Below are 22,722 nucleotides of genomic sequence, written 5' to 3'. Positions count from 1 at the left end.
GCGCTGTACTGATGTTGATGTCCAGCGCCCAACAACGAACGTACGTTCACGAGATCAACACAATATCAATGTTCTCGAATGTTATAACGTGATACCCGCACTCGACCAGCAGATCAAGAGACCTTCTGGTCAGCACACGAATGAAACTTGTAGCTCACTCTTATATTGCTTACAGCTCTCGTTGACCATTGCGTTACTTGATTTTGTCTTCAAAATAATAATAAAAAAACTTAGAGCTTTTAAGAACCACACGAAGATGATTCAACTAAATATAGACAACAAAGAATCATAAGTAAACTGTCATTTCAGTAAATCAGATAAAACATTTAAAAAGTAATTGCTTCATCGATAAGATCTAAGCGTTTATCAAACTTTCAATGATTCTTTTGATATTTCATGAGCATCGGTTGTTGATAACGGTAGCAGTGACATTGTAGTGAAGTCTCAGAGTATTTCCTTAACATTTATTGCGTCGTGAGTTTATATCGCAGTCACGGTTGAAGCCCATAGACACGACGCGACGCGACGGTGTAAGCATCGCCGCGCCGCCATACGAACTCTAACACCCGTATCTTTAGTCGTTCACACGAGCTTAACTCGACTCGACTCAACCTCCAACGCGCGTTTTGGTATGCTTAGTCGTAAAAATAAACTCCACTCAAACGTCCTTGGAAAAATTTCCTAACCAGAGTGAAGTGAACGAACTGTCAAGTCAAGGTACGTCGCGACGTACCTTGAACGTTCCTCAAGGCTGGTTTTCTATCAATGTCCAAATAGTATGTGGACCGCAAATGGAAATATATGATATTGTTGTGCAATATCCTGGATCTGTGCATGATTCCCGCATATTTTGATAATTTAAGTTTGATAATATTTATTAATAAAGTAAATAGTTCGAGGTTAGACATTTGAAACTGTTTATTTTATTTACCTACATAATAGACATATTTTGCTTACTACCTGATAAATAAAGTCAATGCGATTATAAGTTTTATTTATATAATAATAAACTGTTGGTTGTGGAAAAGCACTTCAACAACACGATGCAACCAAAATCACACAAAAGCGGCGAATAAAAATACAAAGCCGGATCCGAAATCCGAATAATAATAGGTTAGAAAATAAATAATACACTTTCAGATTTTACGAAACTTCTAAAGATACGGGCATTATGCCCGTATCTTTAGACGTTTCGTATAATAGTCCTCCACTCTTAACTCATCCGATGATGCTCGAGAATTCCCTCCAAACTTACTCGAATTTGGTATTTTTAGTCGACCATTACAATATTCCTCAACTGTCCTCGAGTGAGGTAATAATGATGAAAATTTGATCAAGCTAGCATCAAACCCATAGAGTTCTGTAGTCTATGGTCATTGTTTAATGTCAAAGTCAAGCTGCCGCTGTCTGTTTGACACTAGATGAACTTGTTTGATGTTTTGGTTGCTGAGTTATTCGTAAATATGTGTGCGTGCGGTAAATCTGAAAGTGTATTATTTATTTTCTAACCTATTATTATTTTAGATTTCGGATCCGGCTTTGTATTTTTATTCGCCGCTTTTATGTGATTTTGATTGCATCGTGTTGTTGAAGTGCTTTTCCACAACCACCAGTTTATTATTATATAAATAAAACTTATAATCGCATTGACTTTATTTATCAGGTAGTAAGCAAAATATGACTCTTATGTAGGTAAATAAAATAAAGAGTTTCAAATGTCTAACCTCGAACTATTTACTTTATTAATAAATATTATCAAACTTAAATTATCAAAATATGCGCGAATCATGCACAGATCCAGGCCATTGCACAACAATATCATATATTTCCATTTGCGGTCCACATACTATTTGGACATCGATAGAAAACCAGCCTTGAGGAACGTTCAAGGTACGTCGCGACGTACCTTAACTTGACAGTTCGGTCACTTCACTCCGGTTAGGAAATTTTTCAAGGACGTTTGAGTGGAGTTTATTTTTACGACTAATCATACCAAAACGCGCGTTGGAGGTTGAGTCGAGTCGAGTTAAGCTCGTGTAAACGACTAAAGATACGGGTGTAAGTCTCAATTGCATGTAAGGGCTGACTCCGCATTCCACCATACAAACTGCTCGCGGCAGAAACAGTCAGGAAGTTGTGTCCTTCTCGTGGCTGCTCACAACAACACGCGTCCTGAGAATATTTACGCATTTGTGTCTGCCTCTTCAAATATTTTAAATTCAACTCATACACTTTTGATTTATGAATTGTTTTTTTATGTATTTCTTATCAAACTTATCTCGATACAGCACTAGAAGCCACATTCAAAGTTTGTTCACTGTCTGTAGTCGAGATTAACGTGTATAAATACGTAAAATAAACTACTTAAAAGTATTACATACGAGGGAGGCCTATCTAGGGTGCACCTTTCGGTACGCAGTCACCGCTAGTCTAAGTAATGCTGCTCCCAACATGGTAGACCGAGGATCAGTAGCGGATGCATCAGCACAGGACCGGTCATCGTGGGGATAATATACAGCGGGTGAAGAAGCGCAAGATTAGACTACATTTTTTTGGAGCCCATAGACATCTACAACGTAGATGCGCCACCCACCTTGAGATATAAATTCTAAGGTCTCAGTATAGTTACAACGGCTACCCCACCCTTCAAACCGAAACGCATTACTGCTTCACGGCAGAAATAGGCAGGGCGGTGGTACCTACCCGTGCGGACTCACAATAGGTCCTACCACCAGTGATTACGCAAATTATAATTTTGCGGGTTTGATTTTTATTACACGATGTTATTCCTTCACCGTCGAAGTCAATCGTGAACATTTGTTGAGTACGTATTTCATTCGAAAAATTGGTACCCGCCTGCGAGATTCGAACACCAGTGCATCGCAACAACGAATGCACCGGACGTCTTATCCTTTAGGCCACGACGACTACATTAACATAATCAACCTTCACTCGCCAAGCCGAGTACTAATAAGTAAGTTAATTTTCTGTAGCGGTAACCCTCGTAGAACACGAGATATATGACTCATTAGTCACCTTAGAACTGTTCTAACGATATTTTCAAGATCAGTCCCGAACAATAACGTCAGGACCGTCGGTCTACTGAGCAATATCAGCCGTTCGGTGGAAGTTCTTTTCTTTGTCTATACCGCCAAAGTTTTATAAAGGCTCCAAAAATTGTTTTTTTTTTCGGAAAGTGGCTGATTCTCCCACGAGGTGTTCGCGCCCAGGGAGCACGTGAGGTGTGCGCGGGGTACAGTCTGCAAGCGGCACAGCGTCGAGAGGGAAGAGGAGCTCTCCCTCTCCCGTTCCACCGCCCTCTTCTGCGAGACGATGCTTAGGAATTACGACAAAGGCAAGATACATTGCCTACGGGTGATATTTTCGGTAGACCGACGGTCCGAATTTTGTTGTTAGGAATTTGTATTTATGTAAGCTTGAGGGTACACCGTGCGTTAACTTACTTTGAATTGGTTTTTAAACATTTCCTTATGAGGTAGGAAATAATGGTAAAAATTGAATAGGCTTCACTCGGAGCTTTTAACGGGAAAATACATATTATTATAATACGAGAGAAGTTACTTTCATATGAATTATATTATTATTTTTGATGTGACGTCCTGTTGGATAATGCATTTAAACGGAGTTAAGATTGTTTGTAACTCAGAATTCGATAAACCAAACTGAATTCTTTTCAAATCAAGCTGTATGTATGTCCTATGTGTATGTAATAGTCCGCACTATAGATGCGGAGACGCCTGCGAAAACGATGAAAGTCTCTAATATTCACCTGTTAATATTTTTATTATTTTTCTTCACCGTACTTAGACTTACTGGATTCTACTGTTTTATTATATGTACCTATTGATTACGGAAGTGCTATGCTTAAGTTTTGACCGTGTCGGTCGGCACTGATAGAGATCGGGGTGTTATGTGGACGACATAACACACTGTCACTTAGTTCGCGGTAGCGCAATAACATGACAAAGATACTTATCAATGACAAATATATAATTGATATCGCGATGTCTCACTGCGAAGACTATCACATAGTATTTTTTAGATTAAGTCTCGTTTCGTTCAAGAATCAGGATTGGATCGTCAGACGCACGTCGGCTCGCGCCTTGAGTAGCTGTATCAAACAACAAATAAAATAATAATTCAGAAGTGACGTGAAAAGAGTTTTAGATCTGTGTGACGTAGCAGTGAAAATGTCTCGTTATACTCGCAGTAATGAACTGGATATGGACGTGGTCTGGGGAGAGCTGGGACAGTTCGGTCGCTACCAAGTTACGATATATCTTTCCATACTGATATCCATACTGTTTTCGGGTATTTATTTAGGGCAGTATATTTTCGCGACCGGTGCAGTACCGTATAGGTGAGTGCCAATAGAAGTTTAGCTTGTGTTTGATTCTTTATTCATGATATCTACCGGGATCCATCAGCGACGCATTCGTCCCGGGCAAGAACCACCCGCTAGAAGGTCGGTAGCCGCGAATCCATGAAGCGCACTCGTCCTAAATGACCAACTTTAAACTGACGACCAGTTTTGTGAGACACGTGTATCAATAATAAAATTTATTCTACGTGAGATTCAAACTGGTGGTAGGATCTCTTGTGAGTCCGCACGGGTAGGTACCACCACCCTGCCTATTTCTACCGTGAAGCAGTAATGCGTTTCGGTTTGAAGGGTGGGGCAGCCGTTGTAGTTATACTGAGACCTTAAAACTTATCTTAAGGTGGGTGGCGCATTTACGTTGGTCATGTCTATGGGCCCCAGTAACTACATAACACCAGGTGGGCTTTGAGCTCGTCCACAAATCTAAGCAATAAAAAAAAAGATAAAGTGTGTTGTTAACAGCTACCGTACTTAACTTCACAAAATGCTACAAGACCTCGAGCGTGCCTACATTTCATCAGCGATGCAGCAAAAAAGAACGCGCTAGAGAAATGAACGCTCCGTCATGTTTACGCCAAATTTCGGATTCTGGTGACAAATACAATATTGTGTGCGTAGAACAAACAGTCTGCGACGCGCCGTGTGCAGACAGACACAGAGACTATTTGCCCGCAGGCATTACGATTAGATCACATTAATAAATCTAAACGAGATGAGTTGGGATTGAGGGCGACATCTTAGACGACCGCGCTAACCACAACACACGACAGAGGAGCTACCAAGCATTGGCCTAGATAGGGCAACGACGAGAGTTAACAACTACACAATACGACAATGAGTAGTAGTAACCTAACCAGGGTCGGATTCCTTTAATTTTCTGGGTTAAGAGAAAACCTTTCAGCTAGGATTTGAATGAGACCACCGACATGATACCCCTATCCTGAATAAAAGGTTTTTTTATGATTAAAAGATTACTGGTGGCCCGGAGGCCTTTCCAGTTTCACCAGGACATGTGGGCAAGCAAAGGCTCGGCCAGGAGGGGTGGGATTTACTAACAACTGCCCGAGTGCCTCCGAAGGAGACCTAACAACTCAAGAGCAATTGCTTCGCGAATGAATCTACTACCGGATCGGAATCGCGACCGTAATCGTGATGGATCCGTAAGGACGTGTCTAGGGCGTCGACGGTGACTGGCTCCTGCATGATCAGGTTTCGGGGAGTAGTCAGCGGCGGCAACGATAAGGCGATTATCATGACGCATAGCCTTGTCGAAGTTCCGTTCCGACGCTGACTTTATGTATTTCTGGACTGATTCGAGGCCCAGGTCGTCGTGTAGGTCAACATTCCTCACGAACCACGGAGCCCCAACGGCTAACCTGCAAAAGCGGGATTGTAGGGTGTCTATGCGTGTGCGGGCCGCGTGAGCGAACACCATACTCGCATAAGTCATGACGGGGAATAAAAGGTACCCAAAGCATTCGACGCAGGACGTGCGCGATTATAAATAACCAATCAATGGTCCTGTAGCCTCTCTACTGACGCGTACGTTGCAGTTGTTTGCAAACAAAAAAAACATCACGCTAATTATTGATATTCTAAACGTTTTATTTAATTGAGTGTTTTTTCTTATTACGGAGCATTGTTTGATAAAGTATGCATTGTTCGACGCGCGTGGCCGGTCGCAGAAGGACACCTGAGTCAATAAACTTTTAACTAGCAACTTTCTTTGTAGGAGAGGTTCAAAGGCGGGGATCGTGTTTTTCCACAGGGTCGGAACAGATATGAAGGTCCGTGCGGTCTTTGTACAGCAAAAACTCTCACCACAAAAGTCACAAGAGGCAACAGCTGAATAATAAGAATTTAGATTTGCTCTCTAGCGGCGGACGAGCTCGTGGCTCATCTGGTACAAAGTTGTTGCCGGACCTCATTGGAAGCATCCTGTCGCTTGGATTCCTAATACTGGTTAGCATCAGTACCAAGAGCTATTTTGCTAGTATTGAAACTTAACACTTACTTATCGTGTGTTATAGCGCAGAGACAAACGTGGCCGAATAACAAGCCTATTTATTTAATATATCAGATCGCAATAACAATATGTACTCGTATTAGAAGCTTATCTATCTATCCGTCTATCACGTCGAGGCGTCGTGCTCGGTATCGTTTGATCAGTTTTGGAACGGCTCATGGATATTGCTCGTTTTATGGTTACTTGAAGTGAATTGTGCGATAGGAGCTAGTATCTCGTTTTATGGGAAATGGGAAGCTCATTGTTTTTTGTATTTAGCTTTTTAACTCTCTGCCTGATCGTCTGTATGGCACCTAATTACTCCCTGGTGCGTTGTACGCGGACGTTCACAGTCCTCTAGTATTCTAGGGTATAGCTCGATACACTACCTGCAACGTTTTCTGAGAGTTCTCCACTTCAGACACAAGCTTAGATCGTCTTTCCCGCACCACGCTCCGAAAAAGTCTCTGATATCGCGCATCCCCCGTGCTGTCATCCGTATAGCAATGCATGTCATGAATAGATAGCATGTCCTTGATATACAGGATGAAAAGCGTAGGGGAGAGCACCGAGCCTGAAACGCCAGCGTTAATTTTCCGCCCATCCAAAAAGCTAGCGATCCACTTGCAGAGTCTCGGGGATTCCGTGAGATGGTAACTTCGATAGAAGTGCCCTATGTCAAATCCTGTCGAAGGTGTTCGCGATATCAAGGCTTGTAGCGAGAGCCGCACTCTTACTCTCCAAGGTTACAGCCCACCTGTGAGTAAGGTATACAAGAAGATAGCCCTATACGCCTATAGCTCGATGGGTCTGACCGGGTGGACATGGGCGGTCTTCCATCAAGACGAAACCCTGTTAGTGAAATAAGATAGGCGATACAAAGGCGTTAGCGCGGGTATTAGCATAGGGGCGCAGGTTTTCAAAATCACTGCGAAGATGCAACCGGGCCTATGAATCGCTCGCAAAATTCTGTCAACGTGCTCCGAGCTCACCTTGGCAATGTCTTTCTTGTAGTACCTGGAAGTGGCGTTATATTTCCGCCTTTCCCCTGAGGCGCTAGGATCCCGACGTCTCCTGGGATCATCCATGCCGCGCACGCGAACCGCTTACAGCTTGCATCTTATGAATGTTAATATACAAATAAAGAAGCAATTTACCACAGGTATTGAAACTGGGTTATAAATGCCTCTGAGGATGTGACCTTAGTGCTTTTCCTCTACATTATGCGATTCTATGAGGACACGGCATTCAAATTCATACTTAATTCAGGACAATCATTAAGCTATTCTTTATTAAGAAAGAAGCCTCGACAATTGGCTCATTACCCAGTGCGTTCTGTAGTTGTCATTGACACAGATTATATTATATGTGAAGCGAACTTTTAGTACCGCACTTTGAGAGTCGCGAGCTACGACTTACGACTCTCAGAGAGTTACGAACTGCTAGCTTTCAATTAAATGCTAATCTAAGAGTACAACTATGTGCATCACAGTGAAGTACAGACGGATTTGTTAGGTTGTTTTGTGATGACATACATACATGTGTATAATGGCAATGTATAATCATTTAAACATACCAATGGGGTCTTGTGTTGCTCTGATAATAAATAAATAACCTGCAATCTGACTACAACGCCACCCTCAGCTCGGGTCTACTCCAGAGCTCGCTCAAATACATCCTAAACATAAACCAAGTGGTTAGAGGGGTTCTGTTATAAACATCACAGAAGATTCTTTGTTTTAATCAAAATCTATGTCTGCCTATTTGTTTGTCGCCTTTTTAGCGATAGTAGCAGCGAGCCCGGACCGCCACCACTAGGCATATAACATCGTAGGATAATCGAAAAATAGGATTATTCAAAATAGCCTAGAATTATTGCAAGGGACCTTAGAACTAATATCTCAAGGTGGGTGGCGCATTTAGGTTGTGGGGTGTCTGGGTGTGTATGGGCTCCAGTAACCACTTAACACCAGGTGGGCTGTGAGCTCGTCCACCCATCAAAACAACAACAAAAAAAGATAAGATAGAGTTCCAGTCGTTGAAGCTATTTTTAGGATCGTTGCAGAAATCAATATTTCGTGTGCAAATTGCCAATCGATTTGACTTGGAATATATTTTTATTTTCATTTAAGCACGCCTTTTCATGAAAGTAGAAGATACTTGACATTTCAATTAATTGTTACTGTTACTCTCGTTCCTGAAGGAAGTGTATAGTGCGTAATAGACTAGGTACGAAGTACGCACTATGAGAAAGTCGTCATTTTAATGACATCATTAATAACTCCGATTCTTGAGTAGTAGCCCTATACGGTCGGTACAACTAATCTAATTCCATAGCCAATTTAGCGAAGACAACTAACTGTGTAAAATATCATATTACAAATTTAAGTACCTAATGGACAAAAAAAACTGGTAAACTGAAGGTCAAATCAAGTCAAATGGCGTTGATAAGTTGCGGCCCGTGGTTTAGAAACACGTAGGCTTAGACAAACGTACCAAAATCCATTTTGATTTCTAGTTAGATACGAGTTTTATTTATTTTATTTGTGCTCCATGTATATAGATGCCGATGGGCTCTCTTAGGCTTGGAGGTTATCGGAGCTCTTGGACATCATAACGCTAGAATCATTGTGGCGACATGTGGAGACATGTCCATCTTTTTACTGGTGGTAGGGCGTCTTGTGAGTCCACACGGGTAGGTACCACCGCCCTGCCTATTTCTACCGTGAAGCAGTAATGCATTTCGGTTTGAAGGGCAGCCATGGTACTGTACTGAGACCTTAGAACTATTATCTCAAGGTGTGTGCCGCATTTACGTTATAGATGTCTATGGGCTCCGGTAACCACTTAACACCAGGCTGGCGGTGAGCTCGTCCACTCACCTAAGCAGTAAAAAAAAAACAAAAAAAAACCTGTACAATGCTTAAGTGGAAATAGCCCTTGGAGTATATAATAATAGGTTATGTACATATATAATAGTGCTATAGCAGGGAAGCCCACGATGCTATATGGGGATTTACTCGAGCGTGATAGAGACCTATTGGGTTGCAAAGCTTAGATGATAATAAGAAAAAAATGTCATATACTGTATACCTTTTCATCGGTGGGGGAAGCGGCTATAGATTTTCAAATTTGTAAAAAAAAACTGTTGCATGAATATACTCGAGCGCGTCAGATATTGATAGCATAAATGTCCTACGTATTTTTAATAATGTATGTATGTTAATCTGATCGTTTGCATGGTGAGGCTGGTCGTAGGTAAGGGTTGAAAACGAAAAAAATAATAATCGAGTGCGTCAGATTTTCTTAGAGGGTTTTAAATAAAGCTCTCATGCAATAATCTGACGATATCGATGTGACGAAAATGTGCGGTCATTATTATAATATGAAAAAAAAATTCGCCATTTTGAAATAGTCAAGCGCGTCAGATTAAGATATATCTGGTTCATCTTTATGTCCTAGACGTGCTGTCTCATAATCTGACGATTATCTAGAGGGATCCGCCTAATCTGTAAAAAAAATTTTTTTTTAAATCACTGAACTTAATTAATTGAAAAGCTCAGGAAATAGCATCCAAATAAAAAAGTATATATTTTTTTAAGCAAAATCCTTGTATTTGCAAGAAAATAATTTAAAAAAACATGCTCAAAATAACGCGGAGGGGGGATATAGGTATTACGCAGCTGCATTCAACTTTATCAACGAATTTTTGTTATTTCGGCTCGTAGAGATCGTCAGATTATATATTTTTGGTTATCCTTGAATTATTTCCTTCAAAATAAAAAAAAAATTGAGCCACGGTCAAGAATGTCCAGATGACGTTTTTTTTCAATTTTGTAGCCTTTCCCTTTCTCTCAAATTGTCAGATTAGTGGAATATACACTTTTTAGCATGTAATTAACTCACCCTACCTTAATCTGACTCGCTCGATTTTTTTTATTTTTTTTTATTGCCCTTGTAGGCAGACGAGCATACGGCCCACCTGATGGTGAGTGGTTACCGTTGCCCATGGACTTCAGCAATGCCAGGGGCAGAGCCAAGCCGCTGGCTACCGCTTAATACTCTCCACAAGCCTCGTTTGAAGAAGGACATGTCATAGCGCTCGGGAAACACCGTGGAGGGGAAGCTCATTCCATAGCCGGATGGTACGTGGCAAAAAAGATTTCTGGAAACGCGCTGTGGAAGACCGCAGTGGCTCCAGGTAGTACGGATGAACTCTACTCCGATGGCGGGCGGTGCGATGGTAAAAACGAGATGCCGGTATCATCTCGAACAATTCCTCAGAGCACTAACCATGGAACATACGGTATAAAATACAGAGAGATCCGAAGTCCCTCCGCAGACCCAGAGGTTCCAAACGATCCGTATCCGTAGTATTTCTAACGATCAATTTTTTTTACTAATCTGATCCTTTATCCTGGACGCGCGGCCTTATTTATGAGGTTCATATTTGGTGGAGGTACTTAATCGGGTACAAGGTACCTGTAGATTAATCTGCCGCGCTTTAGTAAATCCAGAAATCTCCGCTTGGGCTCCCCTACTACTGCAAACAAACCTTGCTTTTTTTTACCCAATATAATTATAATTAAGACCGCGCTTTGAATGTATTGGGATTTTTTCTCTGTTCTTTGTATCTACATGCTTTCTCAGGTATGATTCACTTTCAAAATATTTTCAAATTTTCACTTTCAAATTTTAAATTATGATTTACCAAGACAAGTAATAAAACATCTAAAATTGTAACACGTTTCAAAACGAGTTGGCGCATATTAAGGTTGATCTATGAAGATGTATGCGGACTCGTACGTTTTGCAACAATAGGAGGCAGGATGTGTGTCGTTAGGATCAACGTTCACCTGATTTATGTGAATGGAATTCTTCACTCGCCCACACACTATGTTAAGTGGATGGATGGATTGTGATTGCAAGTATTTTTTCCCCAATTTAGGTTGATATAATAATGATGTGGATGTAGAGTGGTTACCGGAAATCATAGATCACTTGGCAAAAAAATCTGATCATAATGTTTTTATTCTATTCTATTATGTGTTGCCTGCGCCGTTGTGCTGTCACTAACTTAATTATTGTTGTTTAATTCGTTTATTAAAGTTATTTGTAAGCTTTTATTTAAAAAAAAAATCGGTTGTCTATAAAGTCGATTTACTGACGATAGTTGAACGTGACAACGTCATAAGAAAATACTGACGGAATGGTTTCATTTTTCAAAAGAAAATTTTAATTTTATTTGTTTGATAGATATTTTGTATGGACAATTGACACCACATTCACTTTTCACTGAACTTCATACTTGACGAAAACATGTAAATGTATTATTGAATAGCAGCTGTCCACGCGGATGCATCGCTCACTCAAGTAGGAGAGAGACAGATGTCGAACGCTGCTGAACGCGGAGGCCGATTGTGCCTCTTTGCCGCTCGTTGCGCTGTCGCCTGCACTTCAAGCCTTAAATGGAACGCCTCATTCCGATTCACGCACCCGCCGCGCGCTGACGTGCCCATCGACCGTTCGATCGCCCGACCTCGGTTCGGAGCACATCTGGCGTCTAAGTGCTTTCTCGGAAGTGACTACCTGTGTTAATTGCGTTGCATCGCCGTCTGTGAGCGGGCGGACCCCTAAATTCCTAGAATTCGTTCGGTAACTTAGTGGCTCGTTTGCAAGCAGACGACTGTGTGCTGTAATTAATTGCGATTATTATAATTTTGGGGCCTCGCCGTAAGGCGAGTGTGCTTAAAGTCCCGGGGTAGCCCCCCCTGGGCACGTGATAATGGAGTCCACGATCGACCTGTTTGCAGAATTCCTCCGCCTGAGGTACCCGTCGTTATCGTCGGAATTTTTAGAATTTAAGACCAATCACGCCGCGAACTCGCCCGCGGCCTCCGTTGCACCCGCCGCTCCCGTGTCCCCGATACTCGCGAGGAAAACTCCTGTGCCGACCGTTGCAGCCTCGGTTCCAGTCCTGCGTTCATCCGTAACAAACGTCGCGGCCGCGTCGTCCAGTGCGTCCACCCGATCTTTCGTGGCCTACGTCGCGCCTGCCGCCCCCGCCTGCAAGTCGCCCACGCCCTCCTCATCCGACTCAGAGTCGGACATGGAGGTCGACCCTTGCTCCGCCGCCCCGACTGATGGATTCACAGTAGTCCAAAAAGGTAAAAAGCTCGCCGCGGAGTCCCGAGCTTCCGCGGCCGCTAAAATAAGCAAAGCCGCGAACGCGTCGCGCCCCCGCCCTCCGACCCCCGTCGCTCCCTGTCCCCGTGCCACGCCGTCGCCGCACCCGGTGGCACAAACGAGAAATCAGGCCCCTCCTCCGTTGATTCTTCAAGAGAAGGCTGCTTGGGACCGTGTCTCCCTGGCCCTTAAGGCCAAAAATATTAATTTTGCCAGCGCCCGTAATCTCGTCAACGGGATTCAAATAAAAGTAACGACACCCGACGACCATAGGGCCCTCTCAAGTTACCTCCGAAAGGAGCGTATAAGTTTCCACACTTATACGCTCCAGGAGGAGCGCGAACTCCGCGTTGTCATACGTGGAATCCCGAAGGAGCTAGATGCCGATCTCGTCAAGGCCGACCTGATAGAACAAGGCCTACCAGTAAATTCCGTGCACCGCATGCACACCGGCCGCGGTAGGGAGGCATACAATATGGTTCTAGTCGCCCTCCAGCCTACCCCCGAGGGTAAGCAAATTTTTAACATTCGGACCGTCTGTAGGCTCTCCGGTATTGCCGTCGAAGTCCCCCATAAAAAAGGCACTCCTAGTCAGTGCCATAACTGCCAACTGTACGGGCACTCTTCCCGTAACTGTCACGCGCGCCCCCGATGTGTTAAGTGTTTGGGCGATCACGCCACGGCCTTTTGTACTCGTGACCAGAAAACCGCCACTGAACCGCCTAGCTGTGTCCTGTGCCGAACACAAGGTCACCCCGCGAACTACCGTGGATGCCCCCGAGTTCCAAAAATAAATCGCCGCGTCGCCCGTCAAAACCGCCTCCGAGCTTCCCGCCCAGACATCAAAGCCACGGTACCCTCTGTGCCGAAGGCTAAGCCTGCTTTCGTGCCGGCGTCGGTGCCCAGCGTCTCGGCTTGGGCTAAACCGTTGCCGTACACGAACACGGCTACAACTCTCTCCCCCGCGACTCGTCCCACCCCCGCGATACGTCCCTCCCCCGCGACCTGCCCTCCGACCGCGTCCGAAAATCTGGCTCTAGCGATCGACTTTTTTCAGTCGATCAACTTTGAGCGTGTTAACGCTTTGGGTGACGCCATTCGCGCCGCCTCCACTGCACAACATTTCATCGCCGTTGTGCAAGAATACGCTGACGTATACGCGTCGTTAAATACGTACGTCCTCCCCTCACTCCGCCGGTAATCAATGGCGTACATTAGTAGAATAAAACCCTTATCCGTAACAATAGGATTTTTTAACGCTTACGGTCTCGCAAATCAACGTGATCAGGTTTGTGATTTTTTGCGTGACCATCAAATTGACATTTTCTTAGTGCAGGAGACCCTACTCAAGCCCGCGCGTCGCGACCCTAAAATCGCGAACTATAACATGGTTAGGAACGACAGGCTCACTGCTCGTGGTGGTGGTACCGTCATTTACTATAGAAGAGCCCTGCATTGCGTCCCACTCGATCCTCCCGCGCTCGCTAACATCGAAGCATCAGTGTGCCGAATCTCACTGACGGGACACGCGCCGATCGTTATCGCGTCCGTTTATCTTCCACCGGATAAGATCGTTCTAAGCAGTGATATCGAGGCGCTGCTCGGCATGGGGAGCTCTGTCATTCTGGCGGGCGACCTAAATTGTAAACACATCAGGTGGAACTCACACACCACAACCCCGAATGGCAGGCGGCTTGACGCGTTAGTCGACGATCTCGCCTTCGATATCGTCGCTCCGCTAACCCCGACTCACTACCCGCTAAATATGGGGCATCGCCCGGATATACTCGACATAGCGTTATTAAAAAACGTAACTCTGCGCTTACACTCGATCGAAGTAGTTTCAGAGTTAGATTCAGACCACCGTCCTGTCGTTATGAAGCTGGGTCGCGCTCCCGATTCCGTTCCCGTCACGAGGACTGTGGTGGATTGGCACACGCTGGGCATCAGCCTGGCTGAATCTGATCCGCCATCGCTCCCGTTTAGCCCGGACTCCACCCCGTCTCCTCAGGATACCGCTGAAGCCATAGACATCGTAACGTCACACATCACCTCGACATTAGATAGGTCATCGAAGCAAGTTGTAGCGGAGGACTTCCTTCACCGCTTCGAATTGCCCGACGATATTAGGGAGCTCCTTCGAGCTAAGAACGCCTCGATCCGTGCCTACGACAGGTATCCTACCGCGGAAAATCGTATTCGAATGCGTGCCCTACAACGCGACGTAAAGTCTCGCATCACCGAAGTCCGAGATGCCAGATGGTCTGATTTCTTAGAAGGACTCGCGCCCTCCCAAAGGTCTTACTACCGCTTAGCTCGTGCTCTCAAATCGGATACGGTAGTAACTATGCCCCCCCTCGTAGGCCCCTCAGGCCGACTCGCAGCGTTCGATGATGACGAAAAAGCAGAGCTGCTGGCCGATACATTGCAAACCCAGTGCACGCCCAACACTCAATCTGTGGACCCTGTTCATGTAGAATTAGTAGACAGTGAGGTAGAACGCAGAGCCTCCTTGCCTCCCTCGGATGCGTTACCACCCGTCACCCCGATGGAAGTTAAAGACTTGATCAAAGACCTATGTCCTCGCAAGGCTCCCGGTTCCGACGGTATATCTAACCGCGTTATTAAGCTTCTACCCGTCCAACTCATCGTGATGTTGGCATTTATTTTCAATGCCGCTATGGCGAACTGTATCTTTCCCGCGGTGTGGAAAGAAGCGGACGTTATCGGCATACATAAACCCGGTAAACCAAAAAATCATCCGACGAGCTACCGCCCGATTAGCCTCCTCATGTCTCTAGGCAAACTGTATGAGCGTCTGCTCTACAAACGCCTCAGAGACTTCGTCTCATCCAAGGGCATTCTCATCGATGAACAATTCGGATTCCGTGCAAATCACTCATGCGTACAACAGGTGCACCGCCTCACGGAGCACATTCTCGTAGGACTTAACCGACCAAAACCGATCTACACGGGAGCTCTCTTCTTCGACGTCGCAAAAGCGTTCGACAAAGTCTGGCACAACGGTTTGATTTTCAAACTTTTCAACATGGGCGTACCGGACAGTCTCGTGCTCATCATACGGGACTTCTTGTCTAACCGCTCTTTTCGATATCGAGTAGAGGGAACCCGCTCCTCCCCGCGACCACTCACGGCTGGAGTCCCGCAAGGCTCCGTTCTTTCTCCGCTCCTATTTAGTTTATTTGTCAATGATATTCCCCGGTCGCTGCCGACCCAGCTAGCCTTATTCGCTGACGACACAACCGTTTACTACTCAAGTAGAAACAAGTCCCTAATCGCGAGTAAACTCCAGAGTGCAGCGTTAACCCTCGGACAGTGGTTCCGAAAATGGCGCATAGACATCAACCCAGCGAAAAGCACAGCAGTGTTATTTCAAAGGGGAAACTCACCGCTTATTTCCTCCCGCATTAGGAGGAGAAATATCACACCCCCGATCACCCTCTTCGGCCAACCTATACCCTGGGCCAGGAAGGTCAAGTACCTGGGAGTCACCCTGGATGCATCCATGACATTCCGCCCGCATATAAAAACAGTCCGCGACCGTGCCGCATTTATTCTCGGCAGACTCTATCCCATGATCTGTAAGCGGAGTAAAATGTCCCTTCGGAACAAGGTGACACTTTACAAAACTTGCATAAGGCCCGTCATGATTTACGCGAGTGTGGTGTTTGCTCACGCGGCCCGCACACACATAGACACCCTCCAATCCCTACAATCCCGCTTTTGCAGGTTAGCCGTCGGGGCTCCGTGGTTCGTGAGGAACATCGACTTACACGATGACCTGGGCCTCGAATCGATCCGCAAACACATGAAGTCAATGTCGGAACGTTACTTCGATAAGGCTATGGGTCATGATAATCGCCTTATCGTTGCCGCCGCTGATTACTCCCCGAATCCTGATCACGCAGGAGCAAGTCACCGTCGTCGCCCTAGACACGTCCTTACGGATCCATCAGATCCAATAACTCTTGCATTAGATACCTTCAGCTCTAACACTAGAAGCAGGCTGAGGAACCCCGGTAACCGTACTCGTCGAACTCGACAAAGAGGTCGACGTGCAACCTAACCCATGCATCAGCCCGCTGAGTTTCTCGCCGGATCTTCTCAGTGGGTCGCGATTCCGATCCGGTAGTAGATTCATTCGCGAAGCAACTGCTCTTGAGTTGTTAGGTCTCCTTCGGAGGCGCTCAGGCAGTTGTTAGCAAATCCCACCCCTCCTGGCTGAGCCTTTGCTCGCCCACCTGTCCTGGTGAAGCTGGAAAGGCCTCCGGGCCACCAGTAATCTTTCAATCAAAAAAAAAAAAAAAAGGAAAGCCTCAATGAATCATGTTATTTCGTGCGTGCAGCCGGCTCCATCGAATTATAAGACGTTGTCACTTCAAATCAAAGTAAATGCAGAAAAAAAACTATCTTTCGTGAATATCATTTTTTGGGTGAAAGCTTTCCGAACTGTACTCTGACAGCGTGCACGTAAGCTTTCTTAGCGATCGGCTGAGAACTGCTGAAGTGAAATCCCAACATTCAAAGTCCTTCACTCTCGATATATAATGTTACTATACTATTTATACTATACAGTATGTTGCAATAGTATGTTTTCTTTCACAAATGAAGCGCTTCCCACCAAGAAGGTATTCTACATATTTGTGTGGTAGCAAGTGCCTCTGTTCTCGACGGTCATTCAATTAGATAACATCACAGTCACTTAACGAACATTAAAACATTGTTTTATTTGACTTCACTTAAACAACATAATTGAATCTCTGCAGATTTGTTAAAGTTCCGTTGTAATTACTATTTATGTTAAACTAGTCGGGTTAACAGACGTCCTGCCGTGAAAAAACCCTAAAAATTAGATATCCATTGCAGCGCTATCTATTGTCCCTTATTTAGCCTTAATTATACAAGGTTTTATCTATTCATTGGCTAGAACCCAACAAATCAAAAACGATTTAGCTGTACAGGAGGAGTTAAGTGAGCGCAACACGGACAGAACAACAAATGCCAACCTACACTAGAAGGCGCCGTCGACTCGATTACAATCGTAATTAAGTTAGTTTTCATACAAAGTTGATCAAGGAAGTGTGCTCCGATTTTTGTCAAAGGTTACAAAAACATCTCATTGTTTACGTTGCAACGCTGATGATAAGGAACTTAGCACCTACTTCTCTATGAGCTTCCTCATCATATCTACTGATCAAATCAGTATTGCCAGTTTGTGTGTTCCGATATTTCCGTATGAAAACATAAAACATAATTTGTGTTCTTAAATAGACATAGGGAATCGTGTGTTGTACGGTCGATTTATAGATTATTGTATAATAATATTTTAATAGTTTACAACCAGACTTAATTTTTTACAACTAATAAAAAAGGTAAAACATATTTGTTGAGGAAAAAAAATGGATGCAATGCGTGTGCTGCCATAATATGAGACCGTCAGCTAAAAGTGGCCTAACACACAATTTTCCATATTCGCGCTTATACATTGCAATTTATTTAAAACATAATAAATTTTGATGCAAAACCGGCTTATCCCTTATCCCTTTATGGGTGAGAATAAAGCACAGAGGGCTTTGTTAACAATATTTTTCCGCGTAGATATTGTTTTTGCCTACGAAGCAGTGAGAAGTTAATTCCCATCTCATTATCTCCATACTAACTATGATAAGCTTAGGAAACTTTGGCGCTGGCTGCCTCATATGCATATGTGTCTCGCACACACTCTCTTGCGTATAGCCTCAACGTTTAAAGGGCTGTATTGCAGCCAATGGAGACCACTTCGAATAAGCTTTTTATACTTTAAATTGTTTTATATTTATGTATTAAACTAACACACTGTAAAAGTAATAAATGTTATTTGCAATAGATTTTTATTTTTTCATTGTAACAGTACTTATGGCCTAGCTGGTAGCCTAAGAGGCTATTCCAGCAACGCCCGAACGGGTAGGTGAGCTCACGGGCTCAACTTGAGAAAGTTTGCAACACTAGCCCTAGCAAATCAGTGCTTCGTAGAATCTACCACCGGATCGGGATTACAACCCACTGTGAAGATCCAGCGAGAAACTCAGTGGGTTATATGTGTATGCCAGAGACACCGAGCACTCCAGCCGGCCCTCAGCCACGCGGGAATTGTCTACAGCCCCGCGGGTCTGAGCTACACTATTCTAATTCAATGTTGAACGTACAAATTTGAACCTTGCAGTTTTTGTTTGGTACAGAAAATAATCCTAATGATTTCGACAAATTATACGAACGTTCCCCTGTGGCCCAGTGGCAGCACGCTCGTGGCGTATGGTTGAAGGTTGCGTAATCCAGAGGAATACGAAAAGTCCTACGAACTGCGGGTAACTGATGAGGAGTAGTCCATTCTCTTCTAAAACTTGTGTTAAAGAGATAAATGGAAAAATATTTTGGGTGTGTCTGTCTCCGTAAGGATTCGTACGTAAAAAGTATTAACGTGATGACCAATGCGCGGTCCTGGCGCCTAATGGTTAAATAGAAGCTCAAACACGTTTTGTATTTTAATTTGAGCACGTGAGGAAGGACGCCGCGATGACCTTGATATTAGTAGATCGTAATGATTAAGTCTTGCTAATTTAAATACCTACTTTGCTACAGCAATACAAGTGAAAATTAATTAATAACGGTGATCACGCACTCACTGCGAATGCTATCAAAAGTTGAAGAGCTCACGGACCACCTGATGTTAAGCGCTAAATTCAACCTAATGACGTCGAACGCAAACTCGGGCGCTAGATATCAATTCTAGTCTTCGTTCCAAGGCATTCAATTCGTTGAAGACGTTCTATTCCGTAAGACATTCTAGTCTCTGTTCCATTCACAAAATGATGTGCCACCCTCCCGATCGGAACGTCTGACTGTTGTGTGGCGGAATGACAACCACTCGGCTGCGACATATAACATCAACATATAGTTCTGCAAGGAGCCGCTGCTCTGAGCCGCCTAGGCGCCGGCTCGTGCCGCATGTCGCAGCGCGCTTATTGTTGTCCCGGGTATCTATTGTTCAATGAAACGCGTTTAGATGTTTATTTACAGTTGCGCTGAGGCTTACATTGACAATGTCATACACGCACCACACACATTGCTCACAGCTTGTCAGGTCAGGTCGGTACGTTTGCCGCTAGGGGTGTTTGCCGCTAGGGGCGCTGTTCCAACTGCATACATATTTGATTTGACTTTTACGCTATCTAGAACGTTAAAAACTCGCACTAAGCACACTGGAAAACTAAAAAACGCATCACTTTCGAACGTGAAAAAGTTCGTGAATATATATCACTAGCGACCCGCCCTCGCTTCGCTTCGGAAACATTAAAACACACATGAAACCAAAAAAAAAAATAAAAAAATAAATAAAAAAAGTAGCCTATGTTCATCAGGGACAATGTCGGCTTCTAATGGAAAAAGAATTTTTCAAATCGGTCCAGTAGTTTCGGAGCCTATTCGAAACAAACAAACATTTGTTATCTTTCCTCTTTATAATATTAGTATAGATATAGATGTCTGGTAATTAGTCCGTGATCAAGACAAACTTATGGTTTGCTGGCGTGGTACCTGAATCGCTACAGGTACTACGCCAGTTTTGTTCTGTTGTTCCCTGCGACTGTGCGCGGTGCCCGTTTTATGCTGCATACGGATCAACGGGTATCCAATGTAGGTAAGGGACTTGTTGAGTTAGAGATGGACCTCTGTGTACAATACCCAGCGAATTAGTGGTCTTACCTAGATACCCGACGTGGCCTGCGGGTCGTTCTTAAGTCATTACTGGCTCATGGCTATATTTCTTTTACAGATGTAAAGTACCAGAATGTGAAGTGTCACCGCCAGAATTCGACACCAATCCTTGGGGAGTCTGGGCTCTCCCCGAGTCCGGGGGCCGATGCGACCGGCTCCGACCTGTTGGCGGTGGCTGTGGCCCAGACAGCTTTCATGCAAACGAGACCTTGACATGCGACTCCTGGGTTTATGAGAGGGATCATACTATTGTTGCCGAGGTCAGTTCTAGTTTGGAAACCAAATTGGAGCTATAGTTGAAAGTTATCAGATAATTGTGTATTTAAATGTTATACATTTGTGAACACTGTATTGAGTGACGCAGCGGCTGTGTCGATTTAGACTTTTTGAGCTTCAATTAGCGTTTCTTTCCAAGTGACTTGTGAATTAAAAACACCGCATTTATTGATTCAGTCGGTTACAAACTCTTTTTCAATAGTCTATGCGATACTTCTGTTCCGCGGTATCAGCGTGTTGATAGTGTTGGAAGGTCGTGATGCTGTCCACGTATCACGTGTCTGTGATGCACTACATTTGAATTATGATCTTTCTACTTTTGATGTGCGGTGTCATTATGTAATATTATATTTTCTTATATACAAGTAAACACAATGTTTTTCAAGTATTTTTTACGTTTTAATTAATTGCTATAGCCGCTAGTCCACCCTATCAGATAGAGAGAGGCGATCGATCGATGACAAATCGTTTCATCGTAAGGAAAAGTATTAAATTTGCGAAAGTATTCGATTTGTTTCGTTAGAAGTGACCAGGGACAATATGAAACATATACTTCTTTCTAATTTCATTCATATTTGGTTGATGGTCTCGAAGTAAGTTTTTATCCGTATTTGATCCGTATATTCTGAGCGCTGTGTCAGAGCCACCGAGCAACACAATTTGTAATTTCCTACCAAAATTAAATGTGTGTTTTTTATTTGTGTGTGTTTTTTTATTTGTCATGAGGAAATCGCCGGACTTCCGCCCTCCACTGGGGATGGAGGGCGGGGCATGTCGGGAGTCGAACTGACTAAAACCTCCTGTCGCTCAACAACCAACGTCTAAACCTCGCATGAGACAGAACTCATGAAGAGGCAGAGGGGGGAAAGTGAAGCGTTTAGTGCGGAGCACATCTCTCCCATCACCCTCCCCCTCGGGACGCCGGACCGGCGGTCGTCGGCGCCACGACCACCAGCCCTCTCGGTCGGCAGGCTATCCGAAGCCCGCCTAGATGGCACCGGTTAGAGTGAGCTATCCTACGGAATACCCCGCTGGACCCCTTTTGGGGGTTGGTGCTTCTTGGGGGTTGGTGCTTCCCGCTTCCGTAGGTTTAACCCGCGATTCCCTACAAGTGACCCCTGGGTGGTGCTAAACGGGAGCCGAAAACATAACCGGTGGTAGGACCTAGTCCGACTGGCTGGCGACCACCCTCCAACTAGAGTCCGCCGCCAAATAGCCTAGCTGTGTTCCGGCGTGTGGGTTGGAGAGCCAGTTCTATCCCTTCCCTTTCCCCTTCCTTGTTGGGGTTGAGTCTTGGTGACGCCTGGAACTTGCGGAGCAGACGTGCGTGCGAACTCACGGGGCGTGATTGTTTGACGGGGGTATAGGGAGACCCAGTGAAACGGTACCCGCTGCCGCCCGCCGGTCAGTAGGGGACCTGAACCCGGGTGTCTCTACTAAACTCCGCCCCGGTAAGCTGTCCCGCCAACCGGTGTAAAATCCTGTCGTGCGGTCGTCGTGCCGGAGTCGGAGACCGGAGTGGATCCCGGCGATCGCACGCAGAGTGGACTGGGGGCCCTTCCATGCCCTGCGTCAGTCTCTCACGCAACCCTTGGTCGACCACACACTATGTTCCGCGCTTTATTCAGGTGCTGCCTCGATCTCACCTCCAACATCCTACCTCTCCTAATCCTACTCTCCGAAAACTTAACAATCATGAAGACGACAAAAAAAAAGAAAAGGGTTTCACAGGCGGTCCCCCATTCCACATTTAATGTGGATTTCAGCAATGTCAGGGGCCTACATAGCAACCTTGACGCCGTACACCACCACCTTGAGACGGCGCAGCCTGCCCTGCTTTTTTTAACGGAGACGCAGATATCTGCTCCGGATGATACCTCATACCTTGAATACCCCGGCTACGTATTGGAGCACAACTTCCTGCGTAAAGCCGGGGTGTGCGTATTCGTCCGGGCTGATGTGTGTTGTCGCCGTCTTCGGGGCCTCGAACAACGAGACCTGTCCCTCTTGTGGCTGCGCGTAGATCACGGGGGCCGTAGCCGAATCTACGCGTGCCTGTACAGGTCCCACAGCAGTGATG

General features: G+C 44.9%; 2 protein-coding genes across 3 annotated transcripts in view; both read left to right on the top strand.

Annotated features, from left to right (window-relative positions):
* Positions 1–22,722, top strand: part of LOC114240550 (organic cation transporter protein) — a 46,425-nt gene that overhangs the window by 7,849 nt on the left and 15,854 nt on the right. Inside the window, exons 1-2 of one of the 2 annotated variants that reach the window (XM_089737718.1) lie at positions 4,104–4,381; positions 20,425–20,626. In XM_089737718.1, coding sequence (XP_089593844.1) covers positions 4,212–4,381; positions 20,425–20,626 — 372 coding nt within the window. In that variant the 5' untranslated portion in view covers positions 4,104–4,211. Of the gene's footprint in view, positions 1–4,103; positions 4,382–20,424; positions 20,627–22,722 lie in introns of those variants that run through there. The other variant, XM_089737719.1, reaches the window with a different exon arrangement.
* Positions 12,193–13,794, top strand: LOC114242315 (uncharacterized). The gene has a single exon (XM_089737720.1). It carries the CDS (start codon positions 12,193–12,195, stop codon positions 13,792–13,794), a length of 1,602 nt encoding a protein of 533 aa, XP_089593846.1.

This window comes from Bombyx mandarina, chromosome 23 (genome assembly GCF_030267445.1).
Source record: "Bombyx mandarina strain Sakado chromosome 23, ASM3026744v2".
NCBI classification, from domain to species: Eukaryota; Metazoa; Arthropoda; class Insecta; order Lepidoptera; family Bombycidae; genus Bombyx; species Bombyx mandarina.
This window is presented reverse-complemented; position numbering and strand designations above follow the sequence as displayed.